Source organism: Mustelus asterias, chromosome 5 (assembly GCF_964213995.1).
Source record: "Mustelus asterias chromosome 5, sMusAst1.hap1.1, whole genome shotgun sequence".
Lineage (NCBI taxonomy): Eukaryota > Metazoa > Chordata > Chondrichthyes > Carcharhiniformes > Triakidae > Mustelus > Mustelus asterias.
This window is the reverse complement of record NC_135805.1, coordinates 76,964,360-76,987,377: the sequence shown is the minus strand read 5'-3', so window position 1 is coordinate 76,987,377 and position 23,018 is coordinate 76,964,360. Positions and strand designations below refer to the sequence as shown.

Sequence of the window (23,018 nt, the reverse complement as noted above, 5' to 3'; positions counted from 1 at the left end):
TGAATATGGTTCCATTGTGTGATACTATGACCTCAGCTAATCCATGAACTGAAAAGCGTTGGTGTAACCTTTCGATGGTAGCATGCAATGTAGGTGACGTCACCTCAAAAATGTCCATCCATTTACAGTGCGCATCAGTCATGAGCAAAAATATTTTGTCCAGGAATGTATCAACGCAAGCGATACGGACTTGTACCCATGGCCAGACAGGCCATTCCCAAGGGTGCAGTGGGGCTGTGGCAGGCAACCTTTGTCGCAGTTGGCACTGTTTACAGTGCTTGACTAGATTCTTGGTAACAGCATCAATAACAGGCCACCACACAACTCCTGGCAAGAATTTTCATCTTAGAGATGCCCAAATGAATGCTGTATAATTCAGTTCGGAGCCACCTCTCTTTCTGGTACAGGAATGTCTACTCTTGCTCCCCAGAGTATGATGCCACCCTGACAATTTAATTCATTCTAGTGGGTAAAGAATGGTTTAATTTCCTTGGAAACTGACTCATTTACCCATCCTAAGTATTTCACCTCTCACTTTGGACAGAAGTGGATCTTGAATGGTCCAGTTCCTGATCTATCTCACCAAGAGTGGCAATGTCTCTTAAAAAAATTAAATGCCATAATTTCTTGCGGCACTGGAACATATGATACTTTCTTGCAAGGGTAAGTGGCTAACAGCACCCACACTCATTGTGTGTGTTCGAGTTGATACATGAAAGTATAGTCATAGGTGGCATATCTTTGGCATGTGTCAACAACCCACTGTGGAATTCTTGCCAAGGCAATCAGCAGGATAGCCTTGTCCTCTTTGAAGAGGCCCCAAGAATGGTTTGTGGTCAGAAACAATGTAAAGTTTCAACCATGTATGTACAGCTGGAATTTTTTGATGCCAAAGACTCCTGATAGTCCTGCCTTCTCGATTTTTGGGTGTCTTTTTAGGCCTAAGATGTCCTTGACATATACCTCATTGCTTCATCGCATGGGATAACACCACACCAACACCATATGGCAAGGCATCACAGATCAATATCAGTACATTTCACCCATTAAAGAACTAACAGGTTTGAGGAATGCAGCAATTGCTTTACCCTGTTGAAAGTTTCTTCCTGAGGAGCTTTCCAAGACGAACAATGACGTTTCTTTAGCAGAATATGCAAGGAGACCAATACAATTGATAAGTTTGATAAAAAAAACATCCATAGTAATTTATCATCCCCAAAAGCTATTTGAGTTCAGTTTGTGGGGGCAGGCGCTTCCTTGATCACCTTGAGCTTAATCTTCCATGGGGTGCAATCCTTGTGCATCTACGCGATGCTCCAGGTAGGTCAATTCAACGGCTTGAAAGGTGCACTTCTCTTTCTCGGGGTGAACTCCTGCCTCGAAGTCTCTAACACCTCAAGATATACTACAACCCGTGATAGCCCCATATAGCAGACTGTCCAATGTTCTTTGGGGTCTTGCACATGCCAAAGATATGCCAAAAGGTAGGCATGTGTGCTGGAATAGGCCTTTGTGTGTGTTTATCATGACAGGAAGCATCATCAAATTCGAGTTGCTGGTACACATGACTCATACTCCGCTTTGTGCAAGATTGACCTCTTTCCAGCTTTGCATGCAGGTCTTTAATTTGTGGGATTGAATATTTATCCAGATTAGCTGTGTGATTAACCGTTAGCTTATAATCGCCACAATTACACGTGGTCTGGTCCGGTTTCAAAACGAGGACTATGGGTGTGGACTAGCTGGATAATGCCGAGCTCATTCAACCTTTTTAACTCAGTATCCACTTTCTCTCATAAGATATAAAGAATCGGGGAATCACCTCTGGATTCCATATAAATCTTAGTTTGTAGCCCTTTGATTTTGCCCAATTCTTCACAGAAGACATTCTCATATCTTATCAGTTTGGCAATCCCCCTTCCCGCATTTGAAAAATCTCAACCCAATTCAACTTGATTTCTTTAAGCCAATTGCGGCTGAGAAGACTTGGTCCTTCATCCATCTCAATTACCACTGGGACCTGTGTAGACTTGTCCATATTTTACAGGTATCATTGCTGTGCCTTTTATTTTTGCTGCTTCTCCTGTACAATCCTTCAACTTGGTAGAAGTGCTCTTCAAGTCCAATGGTTGAACTCCCTGTCTTAGCTACTGATATATATGCTCACCCATCACAGAGGCAGATGCTCCTGTATTCACGTCCATCTTAAGAGGATTCCCAGTTACAGCAATAGGGTCTAATTTACCCATTTTTAGATTAAAGAGAGTGAACAGCAGAATTACTGGTGTTAGGCTCTTCCACATTGTATACTTGTCACATCTTGTTTGATCGATTACTCTGCGATCTTGACTTAACTCTGCACTGCTTTGTCAAATGTCCTCTTTAAACTGACAAGATTCAGGCGTGTGGTTACCTCCACATCTGTAACATTCCACTTTAAGCATTGCTGACTGATTGTATATTCCGTACCTTTTTGTTGGTGGCTAAAATCGTTTCTCACATCGCAGTTGCTTTGGAGGTTTTGGTACCACGATTGGCTGCAGGCTCTTGCCCTAACTGGTGAACGGCACCATTCCGTGTGCTCTGCAACTTTATCAGCGCAGTCCATGACCAGCACTATCACCATAGTTCATTTAAAATTTATGCCTACTTCTGCAAGGAATCTGCTTTGAATTGTGTTGATGTTCACAACACAGGCTAACATATCCCATGACATGTTGTTTAGGGTGGCTCCAAAATCACAATACTCCAATAATTGCTTCAGATTAGCAATGTAAATTGTGATCAATTAGCCTGGGCTTCTCACCCTCAAATTCAATTTGAATCTCTGGAGTGTGACTGATGTTTGAGGTTGCAATTGAGGGTTCACTAAATCCACAAGCTCACTAAATGATTTGGAGTCAGGCATACTTGGGGCTGTAAAACTGCAAATAATGTTATAGATCTGAGTTTCACAAATGCTTAGGAGAATTGCTTTACATTTTGCCTCCTCCCCTATTTCTTTTGCTTGGAAATAATACCCACGGCACTTGATGTATTGTGTCCAGTCCTCTGCGGAGGAGTCAAATGGATCTATTCACCCAAAGAAAGACATTCTGCTGAGTAAATTTTTTTCAGACTTCAATTAAAACAGGATACTCTCAGCAGTCGGGCCAGAGGCCGTGTCAGAATAATTTATCCTCTTGCCAGATGTAAAGATGCACTTTCACAGACTTCATTAGTGAACATGAAAGGTATTTATTAATAAGAATTGTATAGCAGTCTCATGGGCTATTAGCTATCTCCCCAAATGTCTCTGCCTAGGCGACTGCCACACCATGGGATGATTCCACACTCAGTCCCTATTGGTCACCCAGGCCAGTTGACCCTTACCCTGTGTTGCCTTAAAGGAACAATCAGTACATTAACATAACATTTCAAAACTTGGCCTTTTTCAAGACACCGATGGTTTGATAATCAAATATTTCAGAATAAACTAACATTTCTCATTTTAGCACGCAGTGAAATTTTAATCAAAATATATGTGTTAACTTTTTCAGATGCTTTGTAATTCATCTATCACTAAGGTACGTGCTATCGGGATTCCAAATATACTGACAGAAAATACTGACCTACTGTTGCATCCATCACCATTGCTGACACCAATAACAATACTTCAACATCAATATCATGTAAACAGGACATGTGGAAAGTAACAGCAGGATTGTCTACATATAATAATTTATCCACCCTGCCACAGAACTGTCATTTATAGACATCTTTTTCAGTCCACCCTGCAATCTATATTTCAATTGGAGAGAAGGTGGCAGAGTAGTATTTTCACTCGACAAGTAATCCAGAGACTGATATTCTAGGGACATGAGCTCAAATCTCACTACGCCAGCTGGTGGAATTTAAATTCAATTAATAAAACCTGAAATTGAAAACTAGTCTCAGTAACGGTTACCATAAAACTATTATTGACTTTTGTAAAGACCCATCTGGTTCACTAATGCCCTTTAGGGAAGGAAATCTCTCATCCTTATCTGCTCTGGCCCATGTGTGACTCTGGACCACAGCAGTGTGGCTGACTTGCAACTAGTGATGCCACTGAAATGGTCTAGGAAGCCATGCAGTTCAAGGGCAAATTAGGGATGAGCAGCAAATGCTATTCTTGATAAAGACACCCACATTCCACAAAAGAATGAATTAATTAACCAGAATAAACATTACTATTAAATAGCATGGCAATTCCCATGCCATTTTCTTTGGTGGCATAGCAAGATTTTATTTGTACTTGAAACGAGATTACTTCAGATTTGATGGATTTATGTTCTGGATTGTATTCTGGGCTTTGTATGCTGTGACCTCAGTCACACAGGCCAATCAGTCCTGCATGAGTTTTAGCTCATTAAGATTCACAGATTGAAATTCCCACAGGACCCGCTGATTTCCCAGAGTGATGGCAGCATACCCTGCTGGAATGTAGCTTCACAAGTTCATATAATCTATTTTATATAACACAACAACCAAAGTGTGAAGGGCATTCACCTGGAGGTGTTGTAAGAGTTTTCCCATGCTGCAGGCACCATCCAACTGGGTGAATGTAAGGACTGGTGGCATCACACCTGGAAAAAAGTTATAATATATCAGTATAAATGGAAATACAAACCACTGATTTTACTCCACTACCATAATCTTACCAGCAGTGTGGCAGAAACCCAGTTTCAATCACACTTCCATTGACGTTATGTGGCATTGTGGGAGTTATGAGAATATTTAAGCCTATTTGTCAGGATTGCAACTATACTTATATTGTCATAGCTTTCATTCCAATGGTTCACAACTGAAATCCTTTTACATTGTTCAGTTGTGCAGCTTTATTTAATTTTCAAGATATTATTTTCTAGATATGCACATTTGATATAGAAGATCGAAGTCTTTCAATCAATTTGGGAGTGTGCCTGCCAGTGCTGACCCTAAACGGGAAGGTGCTTTCATCTCAAGGGACACATAACAAGCACCACCAAATAGCAGATGATCACAAAATGCTGCGGAGGTTATCCGATTCTCGAGAGGGGTGCCAAGGAAACAATTCAGCACAGCGCTCATTAACTTAAACTGAGAGAATTATAATTAAACTCTCGAGACATGGACTTCCAAGGTGAGCCCTGTATTTGATGTCCAGAAGGCTGGTACACCTCATTTTCACAGAATCCCTACAGTGCAGGAGGCCATTCAGCCCACCAAGACTGCACCGAAAACAATCCCACCCAGGCCCTCTCTCCTTAACCCCACGTTATTATCTTGCTGGTCCCCCTGATACTAAGGGGCAACATAGCATGGTCAATCGACCTAACCTGCACTACTCTGGACTGTGGGAGGAAACCTAAGCAGACACGGGGAGAAAGTGCAAACTTTACAGAGACAATGATCTGAGGCCGGAATTGAGCGCCAGGGACCTGGGTTCAATTCCTGCCTTGGGTTATACTGTGTGTGGAGTCTGCACGTTCTCCCAGTGTCTGCATAGGTTTCCTCTGAGTGTTCCGGTTGCCTCCCACATTCCAAAGTTGTACAGGTTAGGTGGATTGGTCATGCTAAATTGCCCTTTAGTGTCAGGGGGATTAGTGGGGTAAATGTGTGGGGTTACTGGGATAGGGCCTGGGTGGGATTGTTGTCGGTGCAAGCTCAATGGGCCGAATGGCCTTCTTCTGCACTTTAGGATTCTATATTTCTGAGACATCCAGCGGAATACTTTCAATAAACATACAGCAGGCCATTTGACTACTAATCACAGCAGAGCGGAGTCTGATTGCATTCTTGCCCAGTATTTGAATATGCACTTCCAGAAGATTACACAAGGTATCTGCTTCTGGTCTGCAACTAACCAGCAGGTTAAAGCATAAAAATGGGTGCAAAGAGTGGCCAATGGACAACAGGTGGCAGAAGTTCCACAGAGGTTTTTTTTGACTGCTTCACCCTAAGTTCAGCAGTAATCCCCGAGGACAGGCATAACGGTCAGGCTCAAGCTGCTAATCATCTGCTAAATTTATGTCAGGTTATTGGGAACTCCTTATTGAAATTAACTCCCAAGTGTCTAGAATTCGCCACTAATACAAAAGCAAAATACTGCAGGTGCTGGAAATTTGAAATAATGTTCTAATGAAGGGTCATCAACTTGACACATCAACATTTTTTCTCTGCACAGATGCTGCCTGACCTGCGTAGTACTTCCAGCACTTTCTGTTTTAATGTCTCAAACTCTTCCTCTATTTGTAATTGGGAAATTAGGCGATAATTCTATATTTAATCAAAAACTGAAAGGAAAGATAAAAAGTAAATAGCAATAATAAGTAATCTTTTCTAGACGGTAACAGCACTTTTCTTTTAAATATTATTATAGTCAAACTTAGTAATCACATGTGACTAGATTTCCAATCATTTTATGTTAGAACAAAGAAAATTACAGCACAGGAACAGGTCGTTTGGCCCTCCAAGCCTGCACCGACCATGCTGCCCGACTTAACTAAAACCCCCTACCCTTCCGGGGACCATATCCCTCTATTCCCATCCTATTCACGTACTTGTCAAGACGCCTCTTAAAAGTCACTACCGTATCCACTTCCACTACCTCCCCCGGCAACGAGTTCCAGGCACCCACTACTCTCTGTGTAAAAAATCTGCCTCGTACATCTTCTTTAAACCTTGCCCCTCGCACTTAAACCTATGCCCCCTAGTAATTGATTCTTCCACCCTGGGAAAAAGCTTCTGACTATCCACTCTGTCCATGCCTCTCATAATCTTATAGACTTCTATCAGGTCGCCCCTCAACCTCCGTCGCTCCAATGAGAACAAACCAAGTTTCTCCAACCTCTCCTCATAGCTAATGCCCTCCATATCAGGCATCCTGGTAAATCTTTTCTGTGCCCTCTCCAAAGCCTCCACATCCTTCTGGTAGTGTGGCGACCAGAATTGAACATTATATTCCAAGTGCGGCCTAACTAAGATTCTATAAAGCTGTAACATGACTTGCCAATTTTTAAACTCAATACCCCAGCCGATGAAGGCAAGCATGCCGTATGCCTTCTTGATTACCTTCTCCACCTGCATTGTCACTTTCAGTGACCAGTGTATCTGTACACCCAGATCCCTTTGCCTACTCCTAAGAGTTCTGCCATTTACTGTATACTTCCTATCTGTATTAGACCTTCCAAAATGCATTATCTCTCATTTGTCCGGATTAAACTCCATCTGCCTTCTCTCCACCCAAGTCTCCAACTGATCTATATGCTGCAGTATCCTCTGATGGTCCTCATCGCTATCCGCAAATCCACCAACCTTTGTGTCGTCTGCAAACTTACTAATCAATCCAGTTATATTTTCCTCCAAATCATTTATATATATTACAAGCAGCAAAGGTCCCAGCACTGATCCCTGAGGAACACCACTTGTCACAGCCCTCCATTCAGAAACGCACCCTTCCACTGCTACCCTCTGTCTTCTCTGATCGAGTGGGACAAACTTGTGTGGGACAAATGCCAAGAAAAGCAAGAAATGATCAATACATGGAATGTTCTTCAAGATGAAGGCAAAAACCGTACACTCATTCACAGGACAGTTAGTGCGAATGAAGGAATTTAAGTTTTCTTTATTCTGAATGGATAATCTACAGAAATGCAGAAGTTAAGGTGAACTTGTATCAGTCACTAGTTCAGCCTAAGTTGAGGTAATGTGTCAGGTTCTTGGAAGGGTGTGAAAGCATTAGAAAGGGTGCAGAAAATAGTCACCAGGATGGTTCCAGAAATCAGGAACTTCAGTTATGAAGATAGACTGGAGAAGTTGAGACTGTTTTCCTTAGAGAAAAGAAGGGCAAGAGTAGATAGGGAGGAACTATTCCCACTCATGAAAGAATCAAGAATGAGAGGACACAGATTTAAATGACTTAATAAAAGAAGAAGTGATAGGTGGAAATTCTTTCACACAGTGAATGGTTAGGATCTGGAATGCACTTCCTGAGTTTGTGGTGGAGGCAAGTTCAACTGAAACACTGAAAAGGGAACTAGACTGTTATTGGATAGAAAGAACGCGCATAGTTACAGGGGGAAGACGGAGGGAATTGCACCAAGTGATTTGCTCGTTCAGAGAGCCTGTGCAGACACAATGGGCCAAATGGCCTCCTCTTGTGTCGTAACAATTCTGTGATTCCATTTCCACCTTTCTTGTGATCTTGCAAATCAATCAAGCGCACAAATATATATTAAATGGCATATTAGCACCCTCTAGTGGTTAGGACAGTTTAATATAGACTTCAGATTTTTACACCGAGCAGATATAAAATTCATTATAAAAGCTGATCTGCTCACCAGTAGTCATAACTTTCATCCCAGTTGTCAAAATGCACCAAGAAACGATTATCTACCATGTCGGATACCGTTGCCACACAAATAAATTCTGGATTTTTTTTATCAATAGCTTCTAGTTTCATACCCACTCGGAAGCCTAATGGAGTAATTGTCTGAAAAAGAAAGGATTTTAAAACATACTCATCATTTATAAACTGTGATAATACTGTTTACAGACCTGGTACTGTCAGCTAGGAAACTACTAATGTCTTATAATAACTTGACCCGCTTGCTGATCACACAATCCTGCTCAGCTTTCTGTCTGAGGTTTCACTGTAATTGTTCATTTGAAGAGGTTTTGCCCTAGAATCACATCTGAAATTGCCAAACTGCATTAACCAAACCCAAGATTAAATAGACATTGGTGATCCTTACAATAAGCTTTTATTTTTAACTAATTAAAAATGCTGGGTTGGGTAAGTAAAAACGAAGTTACTTGCATCAGAATGTCAGGTGTCACAGAACATTCTATGCTGTAAACAGAGTAAAGAATTTACTGTCAGTTACATACACTCAGGAATCAGCACCTTTGCTGCCTCCAGGATTTCCTTTTAGAAAAACTCTTGATATTCAGGCAGTAAAAAGCACCATACACATGGCAAGCATAGAAGCTGATTGGATTGGTCATATTTGTTCACTCACTTGCCCTAGTTACAAATGGAAGTACCAACATGAAGCTGACCAGAACACTTTTTTGTGTTCGTATATCTGAATAATCATAACATGTTACTTTGAACTATATTATTTAATTGTGCATATAAATATACTGCATATTTTACTATTTAAGGGAAATCACTCCGGACTTTTCTTCCCGTTTAGAAAAACTACATTTCTTTTTACAAAAAATCTTTTATGCCAACTTACTGAAATTAATCTGTTGCCCTGAAAAGAAAATTATGCATGACCTGAATATGTCCCTAGCACAATTTTGGTCCAGTTATGGCAACCACCTACAGCTCATATGCCATTGTCATCTGCATAAAATCACTAGCTTCAAAAGCGACTCTGATTCAATAGCTTGTTTCATTACTGAAAACCCACGACAACCCCATTCTTATTTCTATCCCAGGGAGTTTTAGCAAGTTGGCCTGGAGAGTACCCATCTCACGGGCCCCACTGCAGTCTTGTGCCTGCGATTTTCCACTCCTGATATAAGCCAGGGTGGGACTCTGATGAAAGTTAAGCTACGCTGCCATCAGGCTTTTGAACGGACACACCTCGTATCAAGTTGATCTTTCTCTACACCCTAGCTATGACTGTAACACTACATTCTGCACCCTCTCCTTCCCTTCTCTATGTACGGTGTGCTTAGTATAGCACGCAAAAAACAATACTTTTCACTGTATACCAGTACGTGTGACAATAATAAATCAAATTAAATAATGAAGCCCCATTATTAAGACTGTCCAGAGCTCCATATCTTCAGAGTTCCTGTGTGTGAGACTCACATCAAACCCGCAACCCCTCCCTTTAAAATCGGGAGTTGGGTGCTTCAAATTAAAAGTGCTCCTCACTGTATGGTCACATACTTTACAGGCAAAAATTGAAACCACATATTTACAGCAGACAGCCGTGAAAGTCACAACAGCTTCCAAGCCAACTATGTTGAATAATGTTATATGCTTACTGTATTTTGGTTTTCAAAAAGGGATTTGGGCACAGCTTGGGCCTTGCACATCTTCAGATATATTGGCCAGTTAAACTCATCTTCTTTGTAGCCTAGAACAGAAAAAAGTAACAGTCAACTTCACAAGCGCAAGCATTTCAAACAAAGATTTACTATCCATATATCCCTTTCCATTCACTTGTGAATCTTTGGAATTCTGGACCACAGAGGGCTGTGGATGCCCATCATTCATTAAGTTCAAGGCTGGGACGGACAGATTTTTATTTCTCAGGAAGTCAAGGGATTTGGAGCAGGTGGGAAAATAGAGATGAAGATCAGCCACAATCGTACGGAATGGTTGAGCAGACTTGAGAGGACATAGGGTCAACACCTGCTCCTATTCTTATGATCTTATTCACCATAAAAAGGCATCAGCTCCACAGGAAACAGCATTTACAATGAGATTGAACAACAAAATCAGAATTGTTTCTAAAAAGGTGGAGGTGGAGCTCCATTGCATCATGACCAGTCATAACCACGAGCCACATTATAATTATATATTTATAAAATGGGGAAAATGTACAAATATTATAAATTCATTGTTTTTTTTTCTAAGCCCATTTGTTTATTTTTTGCAATTTATTTTGAAAGCTATCCACTTTGCTTCTCGCGATCATGACTGTAGGTCTGGCGAATGGAACTAGTTGGATATAAGGAATTTATAATTTGCTCTGTGTCCATAACACCACCAGCACAGGGGAGTAGGGAATCTGCATTCAATGGAAAGTTATTCCAACTTGCAGCTTTACCATTACTTTCAGCTTACAGGTATGCTTTTGAAATAAATACAGCCTTGAACTTGTTGTTGTAGTAATGAGATTACAAAGTTTAAATATGGAACATCTCTTGGATTCACTTTCAATCCAAATGTTGTTTCTATAATAGGTATGTGTTCACTTCCTACTTTATGGCCCCAAGGCTTGAGCAAACTGATGAAAATGCTTACCAAAATTTCCACAAATCATTTTGTGGGCATTTATTGGTATGATTGCAGACATCACCAACAAAACAGACATCGAGAACATTATTGTTAAGGGCATAGCTTTTGATATTTTGACGTTACATCTGCATATCCTACTAAACAGCATTACTTGACCTAAGTTATGATGATACCTCCAAAATCAAACCTTCATATTCTTGCCCTTTTGTTCCATATACCAATAAAAATATTAAAATCAGCTGGATGCTTTATCAACAGATTTGTAGTTGTTGTTTCAAATCGCTCAATTTGACATGTGAACAAACCAAATAAAATTACGCAATTATTCTCCATGTTGGCCTCTTTGCATGGTATTCCTATCCTGATTTCTTGCTTCTTTGTTTCCTGGTGTTGGGAATTTATATTGAACTATTTACTCCCAATATTTCCATCAAGAACTATTTATCAGTTCACTCATAGAAACCTATCAATTTCAATATCTCACAACTTAACCAATTTTCATATGTAATTTATTCCACTTGACCACTGACACTTCCGAGAACAAGAATCTGATTAACTGCTCTTATTCCCACTTCAAACATTAATGAGTTTGAAAAATTGATTGGAATTTCTTCCCCCTCCCAATTGCACTCCATTCTCATACGAGTTGTAGCAGAAACACTTATTCATCTAAATTCTTGTTCACAAAATCTTCTACATATTCATTATTTCACAAAAAAAGCATGGTTTGAATTCCTTTATTTTGCTATACCCTCCCACTGCAAGCCAAACATATCTCCGTGCAATATTGACCCCTGTGAACAGTTAACCTCCATTCTCTGTGATGGAACCCTGCAATTGACCATCCGTCCCTAACCCCTGTCCCTGCCATGTCTGATTGCACCCCACTTCCCCAATGTTAAACTTTCTCTGCTTTATTCCCTGGCTGCCTTCCTGTCAAAAAGCACCCAACCTGCCCAGCAACAATCTGCTATTAAATTTGGCAGGACCTAGAGAATCTATACTTGCAGTTTTCTTGGTTTTAAGTCTTCCTCCTGTCCCTTCCCACTTCATAGTTATTGCCGGAGCCAATGATTCAGTGTCATAATATTTCAGACATAAAAACAGAAAATGCTCGATAGCTGTGACAGCATCTTTTTGGGGAGAGAAAATGCGTCAACAGGCTGAATTTTCAACCCAAGGTCAGCAGCTGTGTGGGACCAATCATTCCAATTAGACTGCCAGTTGAGGGTATTCTTCACACAAACAGAGGTGCATCCTGCAAAGCAGTCCAGCATGACTACACTGGGCTGTGAGGGCCACAGGTATGGGGTTAAGCCATTCTGTGGAGAGATTCCCCTCGCAATGATGGCCTGGCAACTGTGAACACGGTATATTTTGGAGCTCTGACAAGTTTTCAGAGGGCATCTCCACCTCTCTGTCTCCCCACCTGCAGGAGCAACACCCACAACTCCCAGTGACTCAGGTGTTCCTATTGTTACCGACTGAGCCACATGCACTAAATTACAAGGTTCAGAATTCAAGCCCCAGTCCAGGACTTGAACACAAAAATCAACACTAACACTCAAATGCAGTACTTGAGGGACTGTTGCACTCTCGGGGTGCTTTCTTTCAAATGAGATGTTAAGCCAAGACCCATCTGCCTGATTGGTGGATGTAGAAGATCCCACGGTACCATTTTGAAGAATAACAGAAGAATTATCCCTGGCATTTTGGGGAATATTTATCCCTCAAAGCACAAAAAACAGATTAATTGGTCTTTCTCGCATTGCTGCTTGGGAAAGTTTGCAAATTGGCTACCATGTTTACTAGATGACAGTATATTTCAAAAGTACTTCATTGGTTGTGCTTGTAAAGCATTGAGAAATCAAGTGGTTGTATAAAGGCATCATAGTAAAGATTTGCATGTATTTCTTTTCATTGGGCCTCCTGTCTGTTCGCCTGACAACTGTCCTTTTTATTGGCTGCTGCCTCAAAAACCTCTTCCAGAATTCGGAGTGGGCATTGGGATCAGGATCCAAGAACAAAAATTCAGCCCAACATTTCAGTCCCAGACCTGAAATATTAACTGGGTCTTCTCTCCAAGGATGCACAAGTTCTGCTGCGTATTTCCTATATTTTCTGTTGTCATTTCAGGTTTTCAGCATTAGCAGTATTTTATTTTTGTCTTAATATTTCAGTATCAGCCAATCATGATAATGGCTTCCCAACATCAAACTCTTCATTGCTTTGAAACAGCATAGGTGAGAATTCTAGGTGCAATCTTGGGCATTGTTAGCATATGCAATGAGAACAGGTCTATACATTTTTTGTGGTCTAAAATACAGACATTTTTATCTATTCAGATAGATGACTCAACCATGAAAATACTGCAATGTCCCAGACAATACAAAAGCTATTTTATGGATTAATAAGGAAGAGCAAAAAATATTGGGATCATTAGTGACAAACTTATGAAGTATTCCACCAATATACTCAAATTGAAAATGAAGGTGCAATGGAATGGACTAGGTTTCACTCTGTGGGTGTGACAGGTTGAACTAGGTGGTCTTTTTCTGTCCTTGTTCATGTAGGTTCACAACAGCTACATAGCTTGAGACTGAAACTCAGCTATGAAGGAACTCAGAAACTCACAACTCATCATGCTTCCCTGCTCTTCATTGGTGTTTCATTTTACCCATTAAAGACCTTTCACTGCACATTTCTCATTGGGCATTAAACAAACAGTCAGGCTAAGCTTTTATCTGAAAGAGAACTTTTTTGTTTAGGGTTAACTTTACAACATTCTTAAAAGGAGGTCAATAGCAACTTGCTCCATGTTAAAATGTATCTGCAATCAGTTTGGAACTTACCTTTGGGAGGGTTAAGCTTATGTCCCGTTTTCTCACACCATCCCACAGGGTGAATATCTGATGAGTCAGCGTTTACCCAGAAGTCATAGCAATCAGGGTATTTGTCAAAGTGGAGCCTTATTCTGTAGCCACACACCTGCAAGGTTATCTTATTTGTAAATTTCACATTGAGTACATCAGAAATTTACCCATCAAACTGCCTTTCTTTTAAACTGAAATTACACTAAATTGTAAAACAGTACAATCAAATGGAAGGAGGGGGAAAGAACCCAAGTCCATCCGGTTACCACACAATTAATCTTAAATTGCAAAACTCTATGAAGGGAAAGTAAAGGTACTTCCTGAATCTGTAACCCAACCTTGCATTGACGTTAGCAAATAAATTGGAACTAGTAGAATGATATGCGCCAGAAGTCCCAACATTTCCACCCAGTGTTCCCAAGACAAGTATACAAGGGTCCACATTGATGTCCATTTAGAAAGTAGCAATCATATTAAAGAAAGCAACAAGGAGATTTCTTCTTTATAAAATAAGCTCAAAACAGTCTATATCACTTGCCTACCACCACATCTTCCTCAACCACCCCCCTAACCCCCGCCCCCACCAAACCCCAAATTTAGAATTCTGGATGCTTCTGAAGATGTCCAGGAAGTACTGTAAAATGTTTTTTTTAAATCATTCATGGGATGGGGTTATCGCTGGCGAGGCCAGTATTTATTGCCCATTTTCAACTGCCCTTGAAAAGGTGGTGGTGAACCACTGCAGTCCGTGTGATGTAGGTACACTCACACTGCTATTAGAGACGGAGTTCCATGATTCTGATCCTGCGACAGTGAAGGAATAGCGATATTTCCAAGTCAGGATGGTGAGTGGCTTAGAGAGGAACTTCCAGGTGGTGGTGTTCCCATGTGTCTGTTGCCCTTGTCCTTATAGGTGGTAGCAGATGTGGTTTTAGAAGACATTGTCTATGGAGCCTTGGTGTGTTCCTGAAGTGTATCTGATAGTTTGTACATGCTGCTACCATTGTGTGCCGGTGGTGGACGGAATGAGTGTTTGTGAATGGGGTACCATTCAAACAGGCTAGCAATTTATATGGCTAGTCTGGTTTCTGGTCCAACAGTAACCTCCAAGGTGTTGATAGTGGTTTAATAGTGGTAATGCCACTGAATGTCAAGGGCGATGGTTAGTGTCAGAAAAACAAAGGCAGTTTTAAGGAATGTATATTGGCATCGATAACTATTAGAAGTTACAGTTTTAAGTGGGTTTAATTTAGTGTTTCTGTGTAAAGAACAGTAAACTGGCAAAGGTGTATGTATTTGTGGGGATTTACTCAGTTCCAACTGTGCTTCTATTGTGCTTAGAGAGGGTTACGGCATGAAAAGTAAACACATTGGCAGATGCATAAAGTTATTGCTTAGCAATCAGCAGCACCTTTAAGGTATGGAGGCTTTTTGAGTTTAGTTTTTTGGCTGGATATATTGCAGTTGAAGATAGGAAGCCAGGGAGTGAACATTTCTCGTCTCTGCCAGAAGAAAAGCTGGAAAGAACAAGAGGGCTGAAAAAAGGCAAACTTCCCAAAAAACCAGATTAAGTCCAGACAACCTAGGAATTGGAACAGAAAGAATGTCTTGGGAAGAATGAAGTTAAGGGAACAGAAACCAAGAAGTTGAACAAGGTATTGTTCACGTGAATTCAAGGGAAAAGCAAATAAAGTGACCTGAGTTAATGAGACAGCTGCAGTAACCAGATTTATGGTGGGAAAGCAGGCTTTAGAAGTAAATCAAGAGTTTGGTGCCATTATAATAAAGTCTGGCAATCGATAGTTAAAGTAACTGTGAAGACAAAAGAATCCTGAAGAGGAAATATAAAACCTAGATTTGAAAGTATGTCGTTTTGAAAGCAGAATTTGAAATCACTCATGTGGATGCTGGAGCTCAGTAAGACTTGGGGCTCGTGGTATGAGATTCATCTGGGGTATTTTGAGGAGAAGCCCACAGAAATTCACTTGGGTTCAGAGTACCATGCGTTTGACCACAACCAGTCTGTGTGTTTAAAGGGACTGTGTGCTAAATGATGCTCATGCTTATAGGCGTAATTTATGAGGACCGGTTTAAAAAATTTGGATTATATTTCTTTTGAGTATAGAAAATTGAGCAGTGATCTAAACAAGATGTCTAAAATGGTAAAAAGATTTGATAGGGTAAATAAAGAGAAAGAGCTTCCTCTGCTGGGGAAAGAATTAAAGGAGTTAAAACCTAAGTTATACTTTGTCACCCACATTAACCTTAAAATTTGTGTATATACATAAAGTGGGAATAGATCAAACTTGATCAAACTTTTCATGTTTAATAAATGTTTATTTTCTCGTTATTGTAACTAATTCGCGGTCCTGTGATTCCACATTTTCTAAATGAAAAGCAAAAGTTACTGTCTTTTCAGCCAGTGTTCCATTCTGGGATTTTCCTATCTATTTATAACACCAACTGGGATCATAACATGAGATTCACTCTTGTAGATGTTAATTGCCTGGCACTTGTATGGCGCGAATGTTATTTGCCGCCTATCAACCCCTAGCCCAGATATTGTCCAGGTCTTGCTACATTTAGACACGTCTGCTTCAGTCGCAAACGTTGCTAAACATTGCGCAATCAGTGAACATCCCCACTTCCGACTTTATTATGAAAGGGAGGTCATTGATGAAGCAGCTGAAGATAGTTGGGCCTAGGACACTATCCTGAGGAACTTCTACAGTGCTGTTCTGGACTTGTGATGATTGACCTCCAACAACCATAACCATCTTTCTTTGTGCTTAGTAGGACTCCAACCAGGAGAGAGCTTTCCCCCAAATCCCATTGACTCCATTTTGCTAGGGTTCCTTGATGCCACACTTGGTCAAACGCTGTCTTGATGTCAAAGACAGTTACTCTCATCTCACCTCTGGAGTCCAGCTCTTTTGTCCATGTTTGAACCGAGGCTATAATGGGGTCAGGAGATGAGTGCTCTGCCAGAACCCAAACTGAGCTTTGGTGGAAAAGTTATTGCTAAGCAAATGCCACTTGATAGCACTGTTGATGACTCCTTTAATTCTTTCCCCAGCAGAGGAAGCTGTTTCTCTTTATTTACCCTATCAAATCTTTTTACCATTTTAGACATCTTGTTTAGATCACTGCTCAATTTTCTATACTCAAAAGAAATATAATCCAAATTTTTGAAACCGGTCCTCATAAATTAAGCCTGTAAGCATGAGCATCATTTAGTCTTATCAAAAATAATCTAGTCACATTCCCTTCAGCAAGTAGGGTCATAACTTCAACTTAAATAATGTGTGGCTTTGTTTTTAGGAATGATCAAAATATTTTCATAAAAAAACCAAGTTGTTTCTGTATTAATTGGTCTTTTGCTGTTTCATCAAAAAGTATTTAGTTTTAATTTAAAAGCTGTCAATAATTTTATAAATGTTAGGAATGAGAGTAGGCCAACCAGCCCTTCAAAACTGTTCCATTACCCATTAGATCATGGCTGATTAACATATTGATTTAATTCACCACTCTTGATTCTGTAAACCTTCATAGGTTTTGATGGGAAACTATCAATCTTAGTTTTGAAGTTTACAATTGGCCTAGCTTTAACAGTATTTCTGTGGGTGGGTGGGGGTGGAAGGGTGCAGAGAGTTCCACATTTCCACTGCTGTGTGGAAGAATATCAATGGTATTCAAATTTGCCAGGCCACAATAAGCTGTAGTCTACAGAGGTCTGAATGGAAAGACTGAAATTGAAAAAATATCATCTATCACATTAAAGAAAAAAAAAGTATTTGTTATTAGGCAACAGAGAACATTCAACACCTCTGGAGAAATCTAGGGTTGAAAAATCATCTAATATCCTCAATGATGAAGGACACTGGGCATTCAGAGAGATTGCTAGAAGCAATATATCCCATAAAATAGGTAAAATCATTTGGAAATATTGTAGTGTTCCTTTAACCAAAATTACTAAATAATGGTCAGATAGCCCAACAAGAGGACACTGTAATCTCGTGCCACAAGGCTTGCCACTATCGCAAATGAATACTTGCCAGTTTGCTACATTTAATAATGATGCAAAAGTTGAAATAAGGTTTGCAGATACACCACTACAACATAGTCTTCAACAGTTGCAAAGTAGGAGTGGTGGCAAGTCAGAGCTTGTTAACCTCCAAAATAATAATCTTAGAAAACAAGGTCCCAGAAATGTAAAAGTTCCAGAAAATACGTTGGTGCCATCTAGCTAGATTTTAATTTTTTTTTCTATTTTCATGGCAGATCAAAATTGTAAAGGGATTATTTGACATTTTTTATCAAGCAGCAGGACATGTTAAATATTGAAATAGATTGAATCTACATTTCCAAACTGTAATGTGCTACAAATCACTCGCAACTTCTACTGCCAATGTTAAAAAATAAAATAACCTACTGGCAGCAAAATGTAACAAGACCCGATTGGATCTGCAATGCAATATCCTAAATGTTTTTAAGTGGGCCTTGTAGTTACTTCTTGCAATCTCCTCCACTTTCCTTTCCTTCCAAACTCTCAACCTTTACCACCTTGAAGGACAAGGGAATACCCGTCCAAGCCACGCACCATCCTGACTTTGAACTATAATCGCTGTTCCTTCCCTGTCACTGGGTCAAAATCCTGGAGCTCCCTTCCTAACAGCACTCTGGGTGTACACACACCACATGAACTGCCATGGTTCAAGTTGGAGGGCTCACCACCACCTTCTCAAGGGCAATTAGGGATGGACAATAAATTCTAGTTTGGCCAGCGATACCCACATCCTGTGAACAAATGCTTTTTTAAACCTGTTTTCCGAATGCACAGTGTTATTTTTAGCTATGTTATTAATAGATGATGTTTGAAGACAGACCTCAGCCACACTAAGAACGCAGTACATGGATGGATGTTCGGGGTCAACCCCTTCGAGTTTCATTCCAACTTTAAATCCATTTTTGCTCTGTGGAAATGACTGGCACTAGAATAAAATGAAATAGAAGATTAAGAAAAAAAGGTATTTTATCTGTGCAAAATATATATTTTTTTAAATCTCTGGACTACTGAAACAAAATGTAGTCCTTTAGCAGGGATCAGGCTATTATTGTACAATCCAAAAGTGGTGAAATATCTCAAAGTACATCCCAGGAGCACAATCAGACAAAAATTGACACCAAACCAAAGAATATCAGAACAGTTACAAACGATTGGTCTAGTTGGACCAAGGAGCGGCACAGGCTTGGAGGGCCGAAGGGCCTGTTTCCTGTGCTGTACTGTTCTTTGTTGACAAAAAGCTTAGTTAAAAAGGCAACGATGTGGTGGGTTGAAGAACTTGGTCTTGTAGTTTTTCCTTTTCTCATATTACAACGTTGCCCCCAACTCGCCGTCAGGTTAAATGTCTCCTTGTGCCTCAATGGGCACAATACTCAAGGTAAAGTCTGACCAAATTTATTACACAGTTTGAATATGACTTCTTCCAAATCTTAATGAACCTTTTCCTCAATATGGTTTAGCAGTCTGCTCGTCTGCCGCTCCCTAATGATTGGAAATGCTGAGTGTCAAGTCTATGAATATCTTGCTTTATTTCAACTTCAATCATAGCTATTACAGCAGCACAGACTGGTTTATCACCCACTTTTTACCTTTCTATGGAATGCATTTCCATTTCATGCTGAAAGCTCTGCTGAATTTACCCCAGGTGAAGCTCCTTACATCTCAAGTCTGCCCCAGTTCTGCTTTAAATATTTTGCTGCCATTATTATTTAATCTACTCCAAAATCACCAAAATGCCTGAAAGGCCTTTTTATTGAGAGATAAGGGAGATCTATGCTTTCACATGCCAATAATGAGAAAATGTGCCAATAATGAGAGAACATAAATAAATTAGTGTGGTGGAAAAGAGCTGATTCTGCTCTATTGTAATGCATTCACAGATGTAGTTTATTTTACAGGATGCACTCTGACATGAAGCCAACAAAATCTTAGGATAAGCTTTTTGGGGATAGAGAATGAGTTGTCATGAAGATGGGCTTTAAGTCAAATAATGATTTCTAATACATTGGCTAGAAATATGAATTTAACTATAAAAACAGATTTTTTTTACAACAGACTTAAAGCGACTTGAAATCACAGCCAAATGGCTACCCAATGTACATTCCACTCTCAACTCCATTGAGACGGAGATGGTGGGGGCGATTCCCCCATCGCGACCCGCACATTTTCTGGCGGGTCGGATCGGGAGATGCGCAAGTCGGCCATTTAACAGGATTTGCACTTGCGTTCCCGATGCATGCGCCCCTCCCAGAGCCAGAGAACAGGTGCAGTCGAGACCGTGCTGGAAACTGATAGGAAGAGAGGCAAGTGTTTTTAATCTGTTTTTAATGTATTTTTAATGTTATTATCGGGCCCGGCACGAAACTTGCTGGGCCCGATAGCATCTCCCACCCCGCCAGGAGTATTTCACTCAGTAGCTCCCCACGTTCAGGGGACTCACGGGAAACCCCGCCAGAGTGAAGGAGGGGGGGGGGGGGCAATTGGGGCCCCCAGGGGGTCAGGCGGCAGGGTGGGTGGTGCCCCCGGGCTTGGGCACCCGCAGTGCCAGCTGGTGCCCCTGGCATTGCCCAAGGGGCAATTGGAACCTCTGCAGTGCACAGAGTGGGGGGATTCAGACCTGAAGTTGCACTGAAAAAACAGTTGTGATCTAGACCAGTTTTCTCACCAATTCAGCACTTTTGGGTGAATCACCCCTAGTATGTTTGTAAAAACCCAAAGGCAATGATCTCAATGGAATGTGAAGGAACATTATTTCCTTTTCTATTAGCACAATATTCAGGTACTGTGAAGGGTGAAGACAAACCAAACATAATCACATAAAGAATAAGACCCTGACTAAGAAGGGGGCTGCCAGATCTGACCAAATCAAGTTACAATTGAAATACATGATCATGTTTGAATTACTGGTCAGTTAGAGGGGTTGGTTACATGACAAGTCAACTCTTTGTGTGTTTTACGCATGTTTTCTCAGCAGAACTGAGGACAAATAGCCAAGAAACTGAGCAAGATCCTTCCTCCCTCTCTCTCTCTCTTTCTACGCAACTTGCAAGCTTTTGGGCTCTGTCTGCTACTATTTGACTCTCTGCTCATGTGCAAGAGCTTTTAAAGAAAGAACAACTCCACAGCTGTCTCCAGAAGAACAGAACGATCATACATCTGCAATTTTGAACCTCTGATTCTGAAAACAGAAGACGACCCATTTAAAGCAGCAAGACCACCAGATTTAGCCCAAATCCAGCCAAGTTATCAAGCTGCAGACTACAAAACCCTCTTAACTTTTAATTTGACCAAACTAGTGTGCGCGCGTGTGCGGACTTTGAGCATATGGATGTATGCAGAAGTCGGTGTGTATTTTACTTTACTTTGATCAGTTTAAACATAATATATTAATGGCTTTCTTTGTTAAATTCAAGAAAGCCAGTCCTATTGGTTCTTAGGAATACACTGTGTAAACAGTTAAGCACTCACTTAACTGGCATAACAGTCATTTGCAAGCAAAAATATTTGTAATCAAACAAGGAAGAGCTATTTAACCCCTCCTCACCTGATCATAACAGTGTAAACATGCAGGGCAATGTTACCATACAACATGCACACATTTTTCTGGATGACACTGATGTACAGTTTAACAGTCATATCCACAGAAACTAACCTCTTTGAAAAGTTTAGTAGGTGCCACAACAGCTTTTTCTTCTTCCAAATAAGATGCCCAACTCCAGGCTTTTCTCTTACCACCAAAAGTTAAAGCTGCAGAAGAATGGAATAGAACACAAGTTTGGCAAACATGGGTTTGATATTCATAGCATACTCTATCAAGTTCTTCAGAACGTAAATAAATTACTCACAATTGAACTACATGCTAACTCTTTTAAAACAGTTAATAAAGGTTCACGTCACACAATGGCTGCCATAAGAACATTTATGTTATTTAACAACAGAAATGACACATTTGAAAGTTCGACCAGGAAATTTTCTTCCCTTACTGCTCTTGTTCTTTCACCCACTCCCCAAACAAGTGTACAAGGCAGCATCTAGTGCCTCAGATAAATACCAGCAAACCTGGGACACAAGGTGGGTCAATTGCAACTTACAAGATTGGGTGCAGTTCAGATTTTATACACAGCCTGATTTTATTCTCATATAGGGCAGGGTGTTAAAATCACCCAAAAGAGAGTTTCCAGTGACATACCCTTTGGATATCAATCAAGGTTCAGTAGTGAACTCAGGCTACTTGGCTGACAGTTTAACATTTTTTTTCGCTGCAGTTAGAAAGCAAAGGCACTCTATAAAGTTACATAGGGCAGGATTTTACGACCTCACTCGGGCGAGATCATAAAATCCCACCCGAGGCCAACGGAGATTTCTGTTCTGCGAGCCTCACCTGCCCCGGCCATAGTGTGAAAAGTAGGTGAAACTGCTCTATTACTAGGTATTATTAAATCTATGGTACTGACTTCCCACAAGTCCCAGTAAAAATCATTTCTAACTGAGGAGATTTTCCTCAGCATCTACGCAGTTCTTGTTCTGTTTTCAGCTTTTTTCTAACCAAATCAAATTTGACTGTAAAGTAAAAATCCCAAGTGCTAGTGGTTTAGCAGGATACCAATTAATCATTAGTACTAGAGTGCTGTTTGTGCATTATATTGTTTGGTACCAACTTACTTTGCTTTAATAATCCAGAGTCGCCTTTTCTTTTTCTTCGAGCTCGGACGTGGTTGTTCTGAGTTACTTTCAGCACCTTCAGCTCTCCTTGTTTCTCTTCCTAAATTACATAAATGACATTCTGTTCAACTCGTCACTGAAATGTGCTACACCACTTCTTCTTGGTTTTGAAGTTTCCACTGATCATTGCAGTCAGCAATCTTAAATGACAACGCCACTAGTAAAGGATCTCACCCTCCCTAATCTTCAGAAACCAGAAGAAAAGCAAGCAGATTCAATTATTTGGCCACAATCCTCCCAGCCAAGCTCGGTCATGCCAAATAAGATGGGTGTATCAATGCACTCCACTCACATTAAAATATAGAATGGTCCTAAATTGTAGACCCTCTGCCTAGTACAAAGTGTTGTAGAATTTACCTACAGCAATATGTGG

General features: G+C 40.4%; 1 protein-coding gene across 3 annotated transcripts in view; it reads right to left on the bottom strand.

The window, feature by feature from the left end:
• l3mbtl3 (L3MBTL histone methyl-lysine binding protein 3) overlaps positions 1-23,018 on the bottom strand; it is a 127,570-nt gene that overhangs the window by 68,752 nt on the left and 35,800 nt on the right. For all 3 annotated transcript variants that reach the window (XM_078213718.1, XM_078213720.1, XM_078213719.1), the window contains exons 6-12: positions 22,586-22,685; positions 21,576-21,670; positions 18,747-18,851; positions 13,840-13,975; positions 10,009-10,100; positions 8,343-8,494; positions 4,531-4,607 (exon numbers count right to left, since the gene is read on the bottom strand). In XM_078213718.1, the coding sequence (XP_078069844.1) occupies positions 4,531-4,607; positions 8,343-8,494; positions 10,009-10,100; positions 13,840-13,975; positions 18,747-18,851; positions 21,576-21,670; positions 22,586-22,685 (757 nt within the window). The remainder of the gene's footprint in view (positions 1-4,530; positions 4,608-8,342; positions 8,495-10,008; positions 10,101-13,839; positions 13,976-18,746; positions 18,852-21,575; positions 21,671-22,585; positions 22,686-23,018) is intronic.